The sequence below is a fragment of the Psittacula echo genome, assembly GCF_963264785.1.
Source record: "Psittacula echo genome assembly, chromosome: 5".
NCBI lineage: Eukaryota > Metazoa > Chordata > Aves > Psittaciformes > Psittacidae > Psittacula > Psittacula echo.
In genome coordinates, this window is record NC_137739.1 from 35,976,123 (window position 1) to 35,993,476 (window position 17,354).

At 48.6% G+C, this 17,354-nt stretch overlaps 1 protein-coding gene across 1 annotated transcript in view; it reads right to left on the reverse strand.

Annotated features, from left to right (window-relative positions):
- Nucleotides 1–2,523: 2,523 nt before the first annotated feature.
- The window catches only part of SLC67A1 (solute carrier family 67 member 1), a gene marked incomplete at both ends in the record, with an annotated part of 65,040 nt that continues 50,209 nt past the window's right edge, over nucleotides 2,524–17,354 (reverse strand). The window contains 3 exons of the mRNA XM_080617407.1: nucleotides 2,524–2,711; nucleotides 7,761–7,881; nucleotides 11,504–11,605. Coding sequence (XP_080473533.1) covers nucleotides 2,524–2,711; nucleotides 7,761–7,881; nucleotides 11,504–11,605 — 411 coding nt within the window. The remainder of the gene's footprint in view (nucleotides 2,712–7,760; nucleotides 7,882–11,503; nucleotides 11,606–17,354) is intronic.

The window sequence follows — 17,354 nt, forward strand, 5'->3', positions numbered from 1 at the left end:
GCCGCCGCCGCCCGCCCCGGCCGGCCCGGCCCAAAGGTGAGCCCCAGCGCGGTGCTGCCGCGCTCCTTGTTTGGTTTATTTGTTAAATTACTTTTAATTGTTGCCCCATCCCCTTCACCCACCCGCTCCGGCCGTGGGGGCTTCCTTCCTTCCGCACCGCTCGCCTCCTCTTCGAACAGGAGCTGCCGCCGGCCCGCGGAGGTACCCGGCCGCACCCCGAAACCGGGCCGTGCTGTCCGGCTGTGGGGCTTGCTCGCATCCCTCTCCCGATGCGTTGCTGGGAATTTCTGGTGAGAGGTGGCCTCATGCAGGGCGCTGAGAAGTACGGCTATGGGGATGGTAGAGAAAGGCAAGGCAGCTAGCAGTGCTTTCCTGACAGAACTAGCTAAAAATACGATATCTGCAAAAGTCAATGCTGACCGCTTACTCTTCCTTTAAAGCCCCCCCCTCCTTTTTTTTTTTTTTTTTTTCCTTCCTGTCCGTTCTGTCCGTTTAACTAACCTGTTTTCTCTTGTTGCCTTTAGAGCATACCACTGGATGATAAACCAGATCAAGTGTCTTGGACTGAAATGGGACAGGGTACCAATGAAGGAAAGCAAAGAAGAGAGCTGGAAGCAGCTTGGTTTTCTCCAAGCCTGTTGAGGCTGCTGAGCAACGAGCCCTGAGCTTTGCCTGAGATGCATTTAAAGAAAAACCAAAGACTTTCATAAAGGACTTCTAGCAAAGCGTCCACGTGTTTTAAGTGGCACGGCTTTGCGAATGATTATCTTCTATTTATGAGACGCGAGGAAGATTCAACACAGACTGGGGGTGTTAAGCGCAATTTAAATTATTTGTAGTATCTATATTTGTATTTATTTTGAAGAATGTCTTTCAGCAGTTACTGGTCTTAATATTGCTTTTGCATTAATATGTCCATTCCGAATAAATTACTTGAAATGTTCACTTTTTATTACTGTACTCTGGGCTGTAGTAACTTCTGTTGATGTATATTTATTTGTGGAGTGGGCAGTGGTGTGGTGGCTTTAAAAGAGTGGGTAAGCTCAGCTTCTTGGTGCCCTGGACTGGGCAGTGGGAGGTGGAGAAAGCCCAGATTACCCATTTGTGTTTGACCTCATCAAACCTTGAGCATGGACAGAAAGTGTGTTGAGGTCCGATTCTGGTCAGTGGTGGAAATAAGAAAGCTTACCACAGTTGGATAAGTGCTCCTTTTGAAGTGCTTTCCCACCTAATTGAGTAATGGTGGCTAGAGAAGGCGCTAGAGCTCCCTGCAACAATAAAATGCTGCTGTTTCCTAATGTCCTCTGTCCTTCCCCTGGCCCCTGTGCTTAGTGCTGTGCTAAGGCAGGAAACTGGATGCTTTCTTTTGGAATAACACTACTGACAATCTATGGGATTCCTCAGCTTTGCAGCAAAGCAAGCTGAATGCCTTGCTCTCTCCTCTTCCTCTTACCTCTTCAGTCTTTAGATTGCGTTAAATTTCTACAGGATGACTGGGATGAATGGGGATGATGGTCTTTTTTCCCTATAGCACCTGGACCAAGAAGCTTGGAGGAAAAAAAAAAAAAAAAGCGGCTAATTTTTTTGATAAAAGCACTGAAGTTTTATCTTGTGAGGCTCAACTATCACTAAGTAACCTGGGCTTCCTTGAGAGCAACACTGCAGCACATGACTCTGCTCTTGCAGTAAGGACTACAAGCTTAGCAGGCAAAGTACTTGCTACTAATGCTCCAAATTTGGTAATCTCAGTCAGGTAATTTCCCCCTCCCAAGATCAATGCAATTCTTGCAGGAGACTTTGTACCCGAGGAAGTTCCAAAGTCTGTAATTACGAACAGCCTGTAGTAAGAGCAAGGGAGACTCAGCATAGGGAACAAGGAATAAAAACCTAGAAGGCAGGTTGGCTTCCGTTTCTGGAAGCAGCAGAGAGACTGGCACTGTAGCATGCTCCCCCAGGGCTTTGCATCTCCTTGCATACCCTGCTGGGCTCCTGCAGAGGCAGGGTTGCACATGATTGAGCTGTGGATGTAGCAAATCATTGCCCACAGCATTTGAAAACCTTTGGCCTTGATCCCCTCTAGCACTAGAATGCCAGATGTGCATTTAATGCAGCAAAATGACACTCAAACGGAGACGTATTTTACTCCTGACTTTCCTTGGTACCATTGCAGGGGATGAAATAAAAGGCCAAACCAGAGCAGAGGCACTGGCTCCTCCTAATCCCCTTAGTTTCTGTAAACCCAAGCAGGAATGCTGACAGACAACAGCTGAGGATCTAGAGCTATTGCCTGCAGTGACGGCCACTGAGGGAGGAACCCGACAGTTCCCAAGGTCCCACAGCTGCCAGTTACTCCAGCATAGCTTTAAGGCCTTTTCAAACCCATCTCTCCCTTACTTTAAAAGCAAATGCTGACGAAATGAAGGTATTGTTCAAGTGGGTTTATTCCAGGTATGTGGAATCAAAAATAAAACTCAAGACATCTTTGTTTCTATGGAAAAAGGGAGTTACTTTCTTGCAATTGCATCATTGGTTTTTCATTTCTGCCAGTGGGATATTACTCTTTAAGAGGTAAACAAATAAACCTATATTAACAATTAGCTGTAAATAGCCAAAGGAGGAGACGCCTAAATGTTTGTATAAAACTCCACCGATGGTTGGGCCCACTGTCCGGGTCAAGGGTTGCACTGAGGCACAAATCCCAAGCATGGTACCTAGGAGAGATGGCAGAGACACACAGATGTTAGGGTGAGAGCAAGTCTTGGGATGGAGAAGTGGAGAAGAGCATGCAGGATCCCCTTCATCCCTGATGGTGTTCTCCTGCAGTAGTAGCAAATAACTTTAAATAATCTCTTGCGTTAATTTATAGAGGTCCAATTGGGGTTTGTTAAAGCTAAGGATTCCCAGAGGCCTAGTTTCCACCATGAGCCAGGTCAGCTCTTTACTGAGTGTTCCAGACAACTGTAACGCTGCCCAAAAGGCAAGCCAGTGCTCACTGCTGCCTTCACCAGGGTCCAAGGATGTCTTTGGCCCCAGAAGATGCTTTTGAACCTTGCACCCAGCAGGACTGGTAACTACTGCATGGGTTCTAGGGTTGTGGTTGAGACTTCCAAGCAAATCACACAGATTCTTCCAATATCCTAATATCCTAGAGGGCCCTGTTCTGCCCAAGCTACTATTGCCACTTATTCTCTAGTGTAGGACAGAAGAACAGCTCTTGAGGGCTTAGCACTTGTGAGAAGCTTAGGTCTAACTAGGTCGTTAAGAATAAATAAATAAAACCACAGATAAAGGCTGAACCCCCTTGAAATACTCCTTCTCCTCCCCCCCCCACCTTTGCAAAAAGAATGGATATTTCCCTTTGGATGGAAATGCGAGCCCTTCATCTGGCTGGGCCGGTTCCCCCTTCTTTCAGCTCTCCATTTGCATCCTTAACAGGAACCCAGTGGATGGGGAAGCACCTCTAGTTTGCCAAAGGCAGGTTTTTTTCCACACACAGACGGATGGCCAGGTCATCCCATGGGACGCAAAACTGGCCCCCACGCACCTGGTGCAGTCTTCGCCATGAGGTCTTCATGCAGGACACCTATCACAGTCAGGGGAGCAGAAAATACCCAACCAGCCAGAAAATCATTAGTCCCCAGCACCAGGAGGAAGGGCAAGTTGGCAGCGTATGCAAGAAACTTGTGCCCTGCTCTGAAACTATGTTTGCAATTATATTTTTTTTAATATCAGTACAATTATTTAGGCTGTTGGCATCAGTTTTCCACCAAGACATGCATTGAGGCATTACTGCCGCACAAGGCCAGCAGCATCTGGGAAGGATGAGGAGGATGCTGTCTTGCGTGTGAGAAGATGTGGAGTCAAGTGTGATATTTAATGTGGGTAGCCACGGGGAAATGATCACCAGCTCTGAGAGAGAAAAGGCAGCCAGGTGCTCGTGTAATGCCGGCCAGCGACTGCTGGGCTTTTATCAGCATGCTTAAAATATTTGTGCAATGAGCCCGAGCCGAGGGCGTAGCTGCGCGGAGAGGGAAATCTCCCGGGAAGCGCTGCAGAGCGCTCCTCCCGCGCATGGGAACACAAAGGCAATGGGTGGGACCTCGCCTTGACCCTTTGCCAATGGGAACCATCCCACAACCACCAAACTTTCTGGGCAGGTTTTGCAATTATTTTTTCCCCTCTAGCTATCTGAATTAAACTAATTACTACGTACGATTGCCAAACTGGCTCTTATGATTGAGGAGACTTTTTTTCCCTTTCTTTTTTTTTTTTTTTTTTTTTTTTCTGGGGCAGAAATCCATCCTCTTAAAAGGCTGGGCTCACCCTCTGGACTTCTCCAACATGTTGCTGAGAAAGATAATTTCTATTTAATGGGCTTAAATTAGATCCCTCGTGTCAGACGCCCTCGAGCTTTGGGACATTGTAAATGTCGGCTCTGCAGCGTGGCCCTAGCTCTGTTGCAAAGCTGCACATGTGATGGATCCCATTTAAGGCAAGACCTTTAACTGGGACAAGTCACCATGTCAGCAGAAAAGTTCCTGTGTTGCTTTGCACAGCTCTGCCAACGCACATGCTCACCCTCTTTATCATGCACCTTCTGTGCCCCTTTTTCTCTCTCCCCAGCTTTTTGCCCCCCTTTTTCCATGTCTGGCATGACCCGTCCCGGCTGGGAGCCCATCCTCCCCCCCTACCCCGGCCCTCCTCTCCTCCCGCAGGTTTCAGGGTTGGGCGCTGGCGGCTCCTGAAGCCGGGCGGCTCCGTCCCTCCTCCCACCCTCTGCTGTGCCAGGCGCCCTGGCTCACCCTCCTTTCCAGCTCACATCCTGTTGCCACGCTTAGATGATGGTGCTGGCCCAGATCAGCCACATGCCTGTGGGGCAATCACAGGGCCTGATTTAAGGATTAGGTCATCTCTACCAGTGGCAAACCTCCGGACCAGCAAAGCCCAAGCAAAGCTGGGGGTTTCAGTGTGCTGAGCCTTGCCTAAGCCTCCTAAGGTTTTGCATCTGATGTGCAAATAAATCATGAAACATGGGCCCATCATGAAGGGAGGCTCTGCTGGGCTTCCTCTCTCCCCCCAGGGTGGGGGAGTCTGTGCAGAAACAAGACCTCCATTCTTGGGGAGGGGCTGGGGTTGACAAGGGGTGCTTGTGCAGATGCAAGCCCCCCTGGGTTCAGGGCTGCCCTCCCACCAGCTCACATGCCCAGCTGAACAGCACATGCGTGTGGGGCAGAATTTTCCCTTCCTGCCTTTGAAGATGAGGAGAGGGAAAAGAAGTATCAAAGGGAAATGAATGAAATCATTTCCTCTATCTTTGCTTCAATGCAAAGCCCCAGCCATAAGCAAAGAGTAAGTGGCAAACTCATCAGCATTGGTGGGAAGTGACCTTGGATCAGACCTGAAAGCAGGATGGTGGAAGCAAGGGATGGTGCCATCCTACATCCCAGTATTGCCTTTCTGAGACACCTATTTAAAAGGCCAGGATGGGTGACTCAGTGTCTAGCAAGGACGGACAGGTTATCCTCCTGCAACACCCCATCCGCTCCAGCCTTGTAATGAGGTGGACACCTGAGCTCAGCCCAAACTCCAGATCCTCAGAAAGCCTCTCCCTGGCCCAAAATAAAATCTCCAGAAGCTCTACCAGTCCAAGGCTAGCAAAAACATCAAGAAAAGACAGGAGAAAGTCTCAAAAGTGATGTTTCCAAAGGCAAATTCTCAACATGTATTTCCTTGCTTTAACTGGAAGTTGTTGCAAGCTAGCTTTCAGGTTTTTGACGCTGCGACAGTGAGGCTTTTCCATAAAGCCAGATTTCCACGCTGTTAGAAAAGTAGGGATTTCTAATGCGCCACCAAAATGCTCACTGTGCAGAGCCGGTCCCGGGCTCGCATAGGAAGGAACAGCCTTTGAGCTGCTGCACGGGTGGAGCAGGCGCTGCGGGGTGCCACCCACAGCCAGAGAAGGGATAGCAAGCATTTTAATAGCCGCATTTTGCTGCGAGACACCCACACTGTCACTGCCGCAGCTGCTGCAGAGAGGCAGCTCACAGCTCTGCTGTGTCAGGCATTCCTGCCTTCACCCCGGCCCCTGCCCCTCTGTGTCCAGAACAAGCACAAAAACATCCAATGCCGCTTCCCTCAGAAACACTGCAAGACGAAAGCACAGTTTGAAAGGTGAAGGTCAGGGAGGAGTGTCAGAGACAAGGTTTTCCCCCAGCAGCATCCCTCCTCAGCATGCCCAGTTTCAAGCCAGCTGTAACTCTGGAATTTGTAGTACCACGTGGCATGGCATCAGCCCAGGAAGGACAGTCAGAAAAAAGCCCTGGATAGCTCTCCCAGTGCCCTGCAATCCCCTCCCGACCACCTGCACCACCCCTTGGGAGGCCTCCATCCTGCCCTGCCATCCTGCCACCCGGACACTGTCCATCCCACCAAGATGCAGGCTGACCTGACAACATAAGAAAGCAGGGAGCAGGGTGAGGCAACTAAGTCCATTTTCCTCTCTGACCGAAGCCTGCCTTTGGGTCTTTGGGCTTTAAAAGCTAAGCAGTGCTCCAGTTTTCCTCACAAAGCCCCTTTGAGAAGAGCCTGGATGAATTCCAGTTTGGCTGTACATCCCAAAGCCATTTGGTGCCCTTCCCCCCGGCTGTCCCTCCTCACATGAACATGGCTCCAACTCATGAAACAGCATATTTTCTTCCTGGCCAAGGGGAGGGCCTGAGATGTCTCCACTCCACACCTCTCTGGGAACGAAGCGGTCCTCCCAGGTAGAAATATTGCACTTGGAAATCGCAGGCTCCCAGCATTTGTAGGAGATGAGGTGGTCAGCTCTACAAATAAACTACTGAAGTGACATTCAGAAAAGCTCTTCATCCAAAAGCATCTCAAAAGTGCTTTATAAACTTTGCACTAATGGGCTGTGCAAACTATAACTTCCATTCTTGGTAGGGTCTGCGCAGAAGCATCTGCTCAGACAGCTGCTGGGGAAGATGAAGGGTGCAGGCTGGCATCCTAGAAAAGCCCAGCTAAAGCAAAGAGACTTGGGTATCTGGTGAATGCAGTTCTGTGAGCAAACACTGAAACAGCCTGAGCAAAAGACACCAAACCAGGCTAACCCAGCTCCATCCTGGGACAAAGCAAGGCTCCCATGACAATAACATAGGCATATTTCCTTCACTGTCAGAACTAAAAACACAGGTATGAAGATTTGTGTGTCTACCATTGCATTTCAGCCTGCTTATACAGGGAAATACAGTAACTCTTTGACTGAAAGATAGCCAAAATGTAGAAGAGGGGGGAATTACTGCACTGGGCAAAGCATGTTTCCAAAGGGCAATCCAGAATACCTTCCGGAGACACCCTAAATTAAAAGGTGTGAACAAGCAGCCCTCTCAGGCATCCTCATGGCTTTTTTTTGTTTGGTTTTTTTTTCTATCATACCTTGGCTTCCCATGGCGAGGAGAATTTGGGTGGGAAAGCCTTCCCTTACAACACCCACCTCTATGGATGTCAGCAGGCAGCACAGGACCAGGAGCACTGGGGTGCGATGTCATTCAAGCTCATCCTGTATTAACACCAGTGGTCCCCATTCAGCTGCTCTGCTGACACCCATTGCATGCAACTGCCAAGCCAGATCTGCTGGGGAATTGGGCATTGGTCATGAATGTGCCCTAGCGCTTGATAGTGTTAGTGTGAGCTAGGAAGCATCTGATGGACTTGAAAAACGAGAAAAGACCAGTCTGATTATTTTGGATGATCCTTACCAGTATCAGAGGAAGGGACAGCCTTGGTGAGGATGCTGTCGGTGATGGTGCCCAGTGTGCTGAAGGCAAACACCAGCGGCACCGCAATGATGCAGTAGTGCCACACAGTCCTCATCAGGGCCTAAGGGACAAGACACAATGGACCACGGATCATTAGAGAGAACAACCGTTGACTTTGTGGCAAGAAACAACCTAGACAAACATCAGGAGTCAAACCCATTATTTGCTTAGGTAAATTGTGGGAGCCACAAGTGATACATGATGGCACGGCTTTGGCCATTGCAAGGTCTTTCATAGCCCACCATTTGTCTGCAGTGAAGCATTCCAAGCATGTGGAGCGAGTAGCAGATGATACCCTGCAATCTGGCAGCACGTTTCTCTGGCACTGCTGTGGGTATTTTTAGCATCTGGGAATTAGTGACGTCCCTGTGCCCTTCCCCCCGTCTTCTGTCTCTTGTCCAACTCCTGAGGAAATGCTGAATAGCAGATGCATGTGGTGCGCTTCAGGAAGCCTCCATTACTTTCACAAAACAGCCTAGAGAAGGCATTTCGGTTCATTATCATAAATAATTAAAACTAAACCGAGCTTGTCAAAATAAATGAGTGCCGTGCATTATGTAACATCGTACCTTTGGGATTTCTAATCCTGTTCTGCTGCTTCCTCGCTAATAAATTCACCAAATTCACTAATCTGGAATAGGTCTCCTGGCCATAAATGCACATTAGCGAGCATAATTAGGGAGAGTAATGATTTTGTTATTGCACATATTCTTAGTGAAGACATCCCTCCAGCTGTCTAATACTGAAACAAAAGTGGTGAGGCTCCCTTAAGCCGTGGGGCTAGAGCGGCTCTGGGCTCATTCACAAGACCTGCTGGTCAAATGAATGGATTTCTCCAGGGCATGGAAAGGAAATTCCCCCTTTCTCCTGCCTTTCTCCTGCAAGTCTCCTGCCCCCACCTGTGTCTCAAGGTGTGTTATTGTGGCTGCAAAACATTTTTGTCACTGGTTTAGCCAGAAGTTTCCTTCTCTGGAGTTCTCTCTCTCAAGATCTGGTCCCTGCCTCTCGGCTATAGAAGATGGAGAAGCCCAGAGACATTGCTCGCTAATGACTTGGAAATACTGAGGTTTATTCCCAGTTCCCCTCTAGACTCATACACAGCCAGATTTCTCTCCTTGGAGGGGCTGTTTGCCTATGTTTTGGTTAAGATCTAGGCATCTCTGATTAAGGAACCAGAGAACAAAGACAGAGGAACAGGTATTTGGTACATCAACATTCAGACACAGAGAAAATAACTCCTTGCTAGGGCAAATGTCATTGCAGGACAACATTGCAGAGCTCAATAAAAAAACCCCAGCTTTAACCCCCTGCCGCTTTGTATGAAGTCCCTCATGGGCTGAAGCAAGTGGGCAGAAAAGACCAGAGCAAAGTCTGTCCTTCTGTAAAACCAGGGGAAATTGCTCTTTGCTCCCCTGGGACTTGGAAAGGTCTGAGCCAGGCAGACCCCAGTCTCTGCTGCTCCTCAGCCGCCGAGTAGGTAGTGCTCTTTTTGCCCTGAGCAGATCTGAAGGCATTTTTCAGGGGAGGGAGGCAGGATCAGGAGTTTCAGCAGACAGACCCAGAAAGCACATCCCTGGGAAATGCAGGCAGCGAGGCAGGATGAGGCACAGCCGTGCCTTCACACAAAGAGAAGAACTTCCCTGCCGCAAGAGCCAAGCCTTCCTACACCCCTGCCCACATGCTCCTGGCTTGCATCTGCAGATCAGACACTAGCTCTCCCCTTCTCGCCTTTTCCAGGTGTTATTGTATTGCCGAGCTCCCAGCCCACCCCTTCCCTTCTCCAGCTGTAGATTGCTGGGAACGTCCTGCAGTCTCTTCCCACCTGGACTGCTGTTTGTCTGTCTACTGCCACTGGTGCCAGTATCCCATAAACCCTTTAGCCCACCTTTCAGTGATATGAAGATGGGTTTCAGAGTGTCTTTTATTAACAGCTAGGCCTTTTCCTCACTTCCATCCTTTGGGGAGAGGATCTGCTTTGTTTAGAGGCCATGTACAGCAAGGGCACAGCAGGCGGGATGCTTCTCTACCAGCAGTTGCGTGGGATTAAAAGCTTAACACGTCAGTCTCTGCATTTGGGGCCTGCTGCTGTGACGGCACTCATCCCCACAGAGACGGAAAGCCACCCTACAAATGGATGTTTTCTTAGCAGCCGCTTGAACAAAGTGCTTTTTAATAAAGCATTCCCGTCAAAGAGAATCACAGCTGCATTTGCCTATGAATAGTTCTTGTGGGAAGTCATGGCTGACCCTTGTGCCCAGGCCTCTGCTGTCAGGCTGTCCACAGCCCTCTGTGCTTAGCATAATTGCCAACTCTAAAACTATTTCCTTTCCTGGCTCCCCTCCCTGTGCAGCTGATGTCAGCCTCCTCGCACTGGGGCATTAGCCACCTGTGTGCCACTCCACTGCTATCAAGGCTTCCTTTCCTACCTCCAACTAACTCCAGCCTTCCCTTTCAGTGAGACCTCAACACCCTTCCTGCGCCATGCTCAGGAGCACCAAGCGCTGCGCAGATGTCCCATGCTAAGGTGACGTGTCAATACCAGCCAGAACTGTGTGACACCAGCCAGGAGGGACCTGTCCTGAGCATCCTACCAGCTGGCAGCATCTCTGTGAGCCCTGAAATCCCAGAGAGGTGACTGTGCTCCATCTGCAGAGCCACCACTTCGTCTGCATCCATCCTGCCTTCCCAGCCTCATCTCAACATGCGGTTTAGCCTCAGATTAATTAAGGTGCATAGGCGCCTCATCTCATCTATCTAGCTGGGAACCATGAAGTTCAATACCCTCCAGGTCTTAGCCCTGACCTCCCTATGGCTGTGGCACAGTTGTGGGAATGGCATCCATCTTACCCACGCCAGTGGGAGCACCAGTGCCCTTAGCAGCAAGGCTCGAGGCCAAATCCTGCAGGGAATGTCTAAAGGCTGATGCAGCTCAACCATCCTTTTGACCCATCTCACTGTTGGGGACCAGTGCACACCCTTCCTCCATCGCCATGGCTGGGCAGAGCTATCGGTTCCCTGAACTTGGCTTATCTGAGCAAACACAATTACTGGCAGAGCTACCTACATCAACTTGTTTTTCCAATTACCAGTTGAGATTGGCATCAACTATTGCCTATGCAGACACAATCAGTGACGGGTAACATCACTTACCTCAAAACAGAGGATCAAAATTATTGCCTTGCTACCTCCTTCCCCAAATACTCTCAGCCTAGGGGAGTTAGGCAAAAATAAGGCCCCAGAAGTACAACACACAACTTCCGTTGTCTCACAGCAGCATACAACCTCAATGATTTCCCTGCCCCCCCCCGACCCCCCCCCCCCCCCATAATCTCAATTTACTTTCTGGGTAGTTCAGGAAATGCAGCTGCTGACAAGACCAAGGGCAGTATCTCTATGCAAAGCAGTGACTCAGGAGGGACTTAACGAGTTTCTGTGTGAGATTAATAATATTTTTAACCCCCGTAACTATTACTCATGTGGCTCTTTATCGTTCTTTTGAGTGGTGCGCATGCTGAGCACAGCTCTGTTTATACAGAGGCTCAGGGGAGCTGGTTTTCACCCAAGGACCACCCAGCAAAGCCAGTGGTGGCATTTCAAGGGGCAGAGCTTGCAGCCAGGTCTCATGGACCTTGTGCCACTGCATTACTAAAAAGCATCATGGATGATTTCACACTCAGCCTTACCATGCCAAGGCCCACGCCAGCGAATATGAAGACACTGAGCTTGAGCAGGGTCATCTCTGTGCAGTGGCTAGTGAGTTTTCCAATGACCAGACCCTGGACAACCTGGGAAAGAAGCACACGAGCACTATTAAGCCCAACATATAACAATTCAAACAAACTCAAAAGAGAACTGCTACAGTGCTTTAAGCAATGAAAGCCAGCAAACGGGTTATTCCCAGGGACCTGGCTGTCACGGTAAACGGCTGGAAGATACAATCCATTATTTCAAGCATTTTGCATCCTAGGAATAGATCCATCCCATCAGCTTAAGGTCCTTACTCAGGGTGCATGTCTGAGTTTGCCATCACTGCCTACTCACCAGAGCTGACTGAAACTTTCGAAAGACACCTGCAGATACAAATGAATTTTTCTAACAATGTTTTTGCGGAATACAGTTAACATCAAGGTCTTCATCCTTGGCAAGTCCTTCCAAAGAAAAAATGTAAATTTATATGCAGAGAAGGAAAATGCCTCCTTTCCTGTACCTTCACTTGCCATTATTTTAAGCTATAAGTACACAAATTGAGTGGTTCATAATTTTTTGGCAGGAAACGAGTATGACAGAGATGCTAATATCCAGTCTCAGCAGTATGTGCAGATATAAGGGACGGAGAACTGGTTTTACAGATTTTAAATAAAAAATGGGGCAGAGAGGGAGGGAAGGAGGAGCAAAAAAATTTAAATCCCAGGAAGTATTTGTCTTTCCAGCATGTTGCCAAGCAAAGATTCCTTTTTTATTTCTCTGTTCAGCATCTCCCATATTTCGCTGATGCTGTCCTCTCATAGCCAAGTGGACTTGAGAGGACAGAGCTCACTGTGAAAATGAAGCCTGACTGGCTGCATTTCAGGGGAGGAACAGATAGGAATCTAGCCCTGTCTTGAAAGAGTTTGTTTGATCCAAGCAAAAACCCCTCCAACTTGAAAGAAGGGCTCTAGTTCAAAATGCTTTTATTGGTGGGATGGTTTCATTTCAATGGCAGTCCATCCTGGAGAAAACCTTGGTGCTCTGCTTGGACCTGAAATGATGCTACAGCATGCTCAACTGTGCCAGTCCTGAGGGTGAAACCCAAACCCAAACCCAAACCCAAACTCAACTGAAAGGAGTGCAAAATAAATAAGAAGTTACTAAAAAGAAAGGAAACATTAATCTATGACAAGCAGTCCAGAAAAAGCAATTACTAAAATTTAAAAAAAAAAAAAAAAAAAAAAAAAAGTAAATGGAAATAGAGTGAAAATAAAGCTGACATAGAGAACAATAGCTACAAATTCAATATATTTCCAACAGACTACAATTTAATGGAAAATATCAAAATTCGGCCCTTCACTTTCCTTCAGAGCACAACTGATTTTTGATACAAGGGCACACTGCACCAAGCAGACATTCTGGTTCCCAGTAAATGCATTTCCTGCTGCTTTTTTCGGCCCCATCCCCACCTTCAGGCAGGGCTTGCGAGCTCAGCTCACGTGTGCTTGGCCACCCTGTGGCACTGGCACAGGGCCCACATGTCTCTCCAGGGTTGTGTCACATGCCAAGTGGCCTTGGGGACACTGGCAGACCTGCTGTGGTATGGTGCTTGGGTGATGCATGGGGTGACACAAGTCATCCCTGCTGAAAGCTTTGCCATGAAGACCGGAGAAGGCTGATACCAGCCCCAGCAGCTCCTACTTGGAGGTGGGTGGAGAAGCCACTGAGTAACGCTTCATTAAGCTGAGTGCGCCTAAAAAGAGGAATCATCATTAACTTCTTGCAACTTCCCAGTCCCTCCTGCTGGCTTGCCCCAGTCAGGGCTGTGCTGAGTCACATGGGATGGGGGCTGAGCCTTGTCGCAGGGCATGGCTTGACTCAGTGGTGGCATCACCCGAACCCCAGTTTGACTGCTGAGCCACTGGAGAAAGGAAATGTTTCTCAATTCACCCAGACTTGAATGGCATATTTAATTGGGATACACGGTGCAGGCACAGCCCAGTCCCTGCCTTTCCTTGAGTCACTGGGGTATATCATCAGCAATGTCCCAGAGCAGCCCAGTCTGATGGCCATGGGAGTGGTGTACCCAGAAACATCTCCATCACCACACGTGAGCACCTAAGCCCTGGCAACAAGCACCACTGCAGCAAAGCTGGGCTCTGAGCTGTCACTACCTGGAGATACGTAGACCACCAGGCTGTCCCCAGAGTGAGCAGGGCAGAGGGACAGTCCTTGTGCCAAGGCTGGCTTTCAAGCACAGGCTTCCCCATCACTGCTGAGCAAACCAGCTCGGTGACGGGACTTTTTCCAAGGGCAAGTGTCAGCCCAAGTCACCTGCTTTCCCTCTGGGGCTCAACAGCCATCCTTGGGTTATAAAGATTGCAGCCTCCCTTTTAGTTATATAGGCTGCCTGACTCCCTCCCCAGCCTGGTCACCCCTAATCCAGCCATGAGCTTGACTTTGGACACTGCATCTTGACTTTGGCACTGGATAATATTTCCAGTCACCAGAATGTCTGACCTCACTTCCAGTCTGAATTTAGACCCGAAAACCCACTATTTCCAGCCTGCAATTTTCCCTGGGTGCACAGTCCCTGGGTTGGCAGGAGCAGAAGCCACCTGCACAGGTACATTTGAGACGGAGGAAGTGAAAGGTAGTTCATGCGTATTGTCCCATGTAAGGTTTTTGATCTGCCAGGGATTTTGCCAGGGAGTAGTGGGGGCATCCGAGATGACTTGTCCATCACTGCTCCCATGGACAAGCCCTGGTGGCACTGATGATGCAGGGATTCATCCTTGTTTTAATTACTGCTGGTGCATTCTAGGCTTTTCCCTTGCACTTAAGCTCCCCTTGAGATCGACTGTGATGGGCCTTCCTCTCCTGCATTTCATTTTGCTTGGATTGTGCTTGCCTTTGTAACCTGAGCTCCTTTGAAGTCGAGGTACAGTGTACCTGGCTAGAATGCCTTCTGTCATCAATAAACAAAAGAGAGAGGAAATTGTTTGCAAGTGAAATAACAGGCACTGCCTGTGGCTGTGTACACATGTCACAGGAAAAACCAACTCGTCTTTTTTTCTTTCCCCCCTCCTTCTTTAAAGGCAAATAAGTCTCCCAATAAATGCATAGGAACAGCCAAATGTCCTTGTTGTTATGCTGGATTCACCAACCTGGGAGTTCATTACACTAGTTCAGCTGATCATGTATAAAAGTACTCTTTATCACTACATTTGATTTCTGTGAAGACAGCAGCTCCAATTTGCCCAGAAGAGCCAATTACCCATTTTATTGTTAACCTCATTAACAAATTTCAGGAATCCCTTGCAGGATGGAAAAGGCTGTTGCTGTTTGAAGGCTTAAGGTGCTAGTTTTTGGAAGACTTTTGAACAGTGAAGTCCTGCTGCATGGAGCTGCTGCTGAGCAGGACTGGCACCCACACATAGCTAATCTCATCAGTGGAGGTTAGAGGAGTTAGGCAGATGCTCGGATGGTTCTCTGTGCTCCGCAGACACAAGACTGTTTCTACAGATTCTTCCATCAGCACTGATCAAAGGCTTGACAGAACCCAGCAATAAAATAGATCCCTTTTCACCAAACAGTCTGGAAATGAAAAGACATGCGAAGGTTGGAGAAGCAGGCACAGATAAGCTGGTACAGCCAAGCAGAGAAGATGCAGGGCCCCATCCCTAGTGCAGATAGCATGATTCACATCAGAGGCAGCCTCCCACACAGTGGACCTGTATCTCTTGCCTTTGAAACTGTGCCCGTCTGGCAGTTCCCAGGGCAAGCGCAGTGCTGGCTGGGCTGGGACGTGCGGGTGGGCACCAGTGCGGCAGACCATAGTGGGCAACAGAAATCATGAGGCTTTTCCACACAGGTTGAAGATGGTGCAAAACCGTGGGAGGGGAAAGGGAGGTGATTTACTGACACGGCAATGCCAGAAAGTGCTTGAGTAGTTCAGTTCTTGCAGAGGAGCAGAAGGGTGGTGGGACTGGGAGGAAACCTGATGGTGAGGACCAAACTGCTGAAGGCAGCACTTTGCTGAACAGGGGAAAGAGGACAGTATGTTTTGCAAACTCCAGCCTAATCACTTTCTTTCCCCCTCCAACCCACCCCTTCCACAGATTTAAATCCTTCAAAGCAAGGAAAGTGGAGAACTTTCTGTTTGTTGTTGCAAGGTCCTTTCACAGAGTGGGTTTTCCCCCTAGGCATATCTGGCTGTAATTAAATCCCCAGCTCTTTAATCATCTCTTTTGCTGTGCAGGGATAAGAAAAAAAAAGCAAGAGGGACAGACTGGTGATAAGATGATATGCAATGTAAATCTCTCCTCCAGGAATCTCTCTCATCTTTTCAGGATCACTTCGTACCAACTTGTCCCTCCAGAAGCTGCACAGCTAGAGGTGGAGTTTGTATAACAATACAAATTTAAATGCAGTAAATAGAACAGATGTCTTATGATTTCTTGATCCTCAGGGTTATAAATATCTGCCATTTTGTCCCACCCAGAGTTTTTGTTTTGTGCATTTTGCTTTGGTTTTTTTTGGGAAAAACTTCTTAAAGGAAAGCTTTCCCCACCCCCTCCCGCGGTTTGAAATCTAAGCATCAGATGTGATTTTAGATACCAACCAGGGACTCCAGGTATTTCACTTGCCTAATCCTCCGGCAGCATTTTCCAAGCCAGATACTACACCTGGAAGTTCTCCATGCTATTGCGCTTGCAACTCCTGAAAAGAAAAGCCAGAGCCTAGCCTGCTTCTGCCCATTATGCAAAGTTAAATTATTTTAAGTTATTATGAAATCAGTTATTCTCTGGAGGGAGACTGAGTGGCATCTCACACTCCCAGGCATTCACTATTGAGGGCAATTTCATTCACATGGCTTCTGAGATGAGAGGACTCTGGAAGCCCAGCCCTGGAGGACAGAGAGATTGCGTCCCTGACAGGCTCTCACACTTCTTGCCTGAAGACCCACCAGCAATCAGATAAAGATGCTTCAAACATGTAATGAGCAAGGGAATCTCTGCAGTGCAAGATGCCCGGTGCAGAGGTACTCCTCTCACTGTCTGCCTTCCCCACCTTGTTTTGTTATCTATCACCTGACTCCTCCTCCTTGACTTATGCTGGCACAGTCCCAGCTCATCAGACAGCCCCGTGCTAACCAGGGTGCTTCAAGTATCACTGCAGAGCTCCACATTGTTTGAATTACCCTCCACTTGCTATTTTCACTTCCCCATCAGCCCATTCTAGTCTTAGAAATATTCCATTTTCTAAGCAACAACTTTGTTTCTTCATCAGACAGCTCTTTGTCACAGTGCTACGACACCGCCTTTCTGCACACCCTTCCTGACCTCAACTGGCTCTGTCCAAATCCAAAACTGAGCCCCTTTCCCACCTTCACTGCACTGAAGTCTGCTCCACACTTTTCAGTATCCTCTGCTATTAGATGATCCTCTTTGCCTAACCACAAACAGTAAATTGGTGCCAGTTCCTGGGCCAGTGCTTCATCCAGAGAGCCAAGAAGCCCTTGTTCCCTATGGACAGGTACTACCACAGGAGCTTTTATAACAATGTATCACCAGGTGTATTACTTTGGGCCACTCAGGTCTCCTTGAGACATACTGGGAGCAGCAGCAAGGCAAACTATGTCCCTCCATGCCAAACAAGTGGCAGTCAGAAGATGTACCAGTAGGGTGAAGGGAGACCATGCTGTGGAAAGCTATCTTGGCAAAGGGAAGAGGGTACCAAGAATGCCTTGTGCCGGGAGCAGTGGCCATTGGCAATACACGGCATTGCGAGCCACTCCTAGCACCAGCTGAGCCACTTCACTGCTAGCAAGTGCCATGAACCATT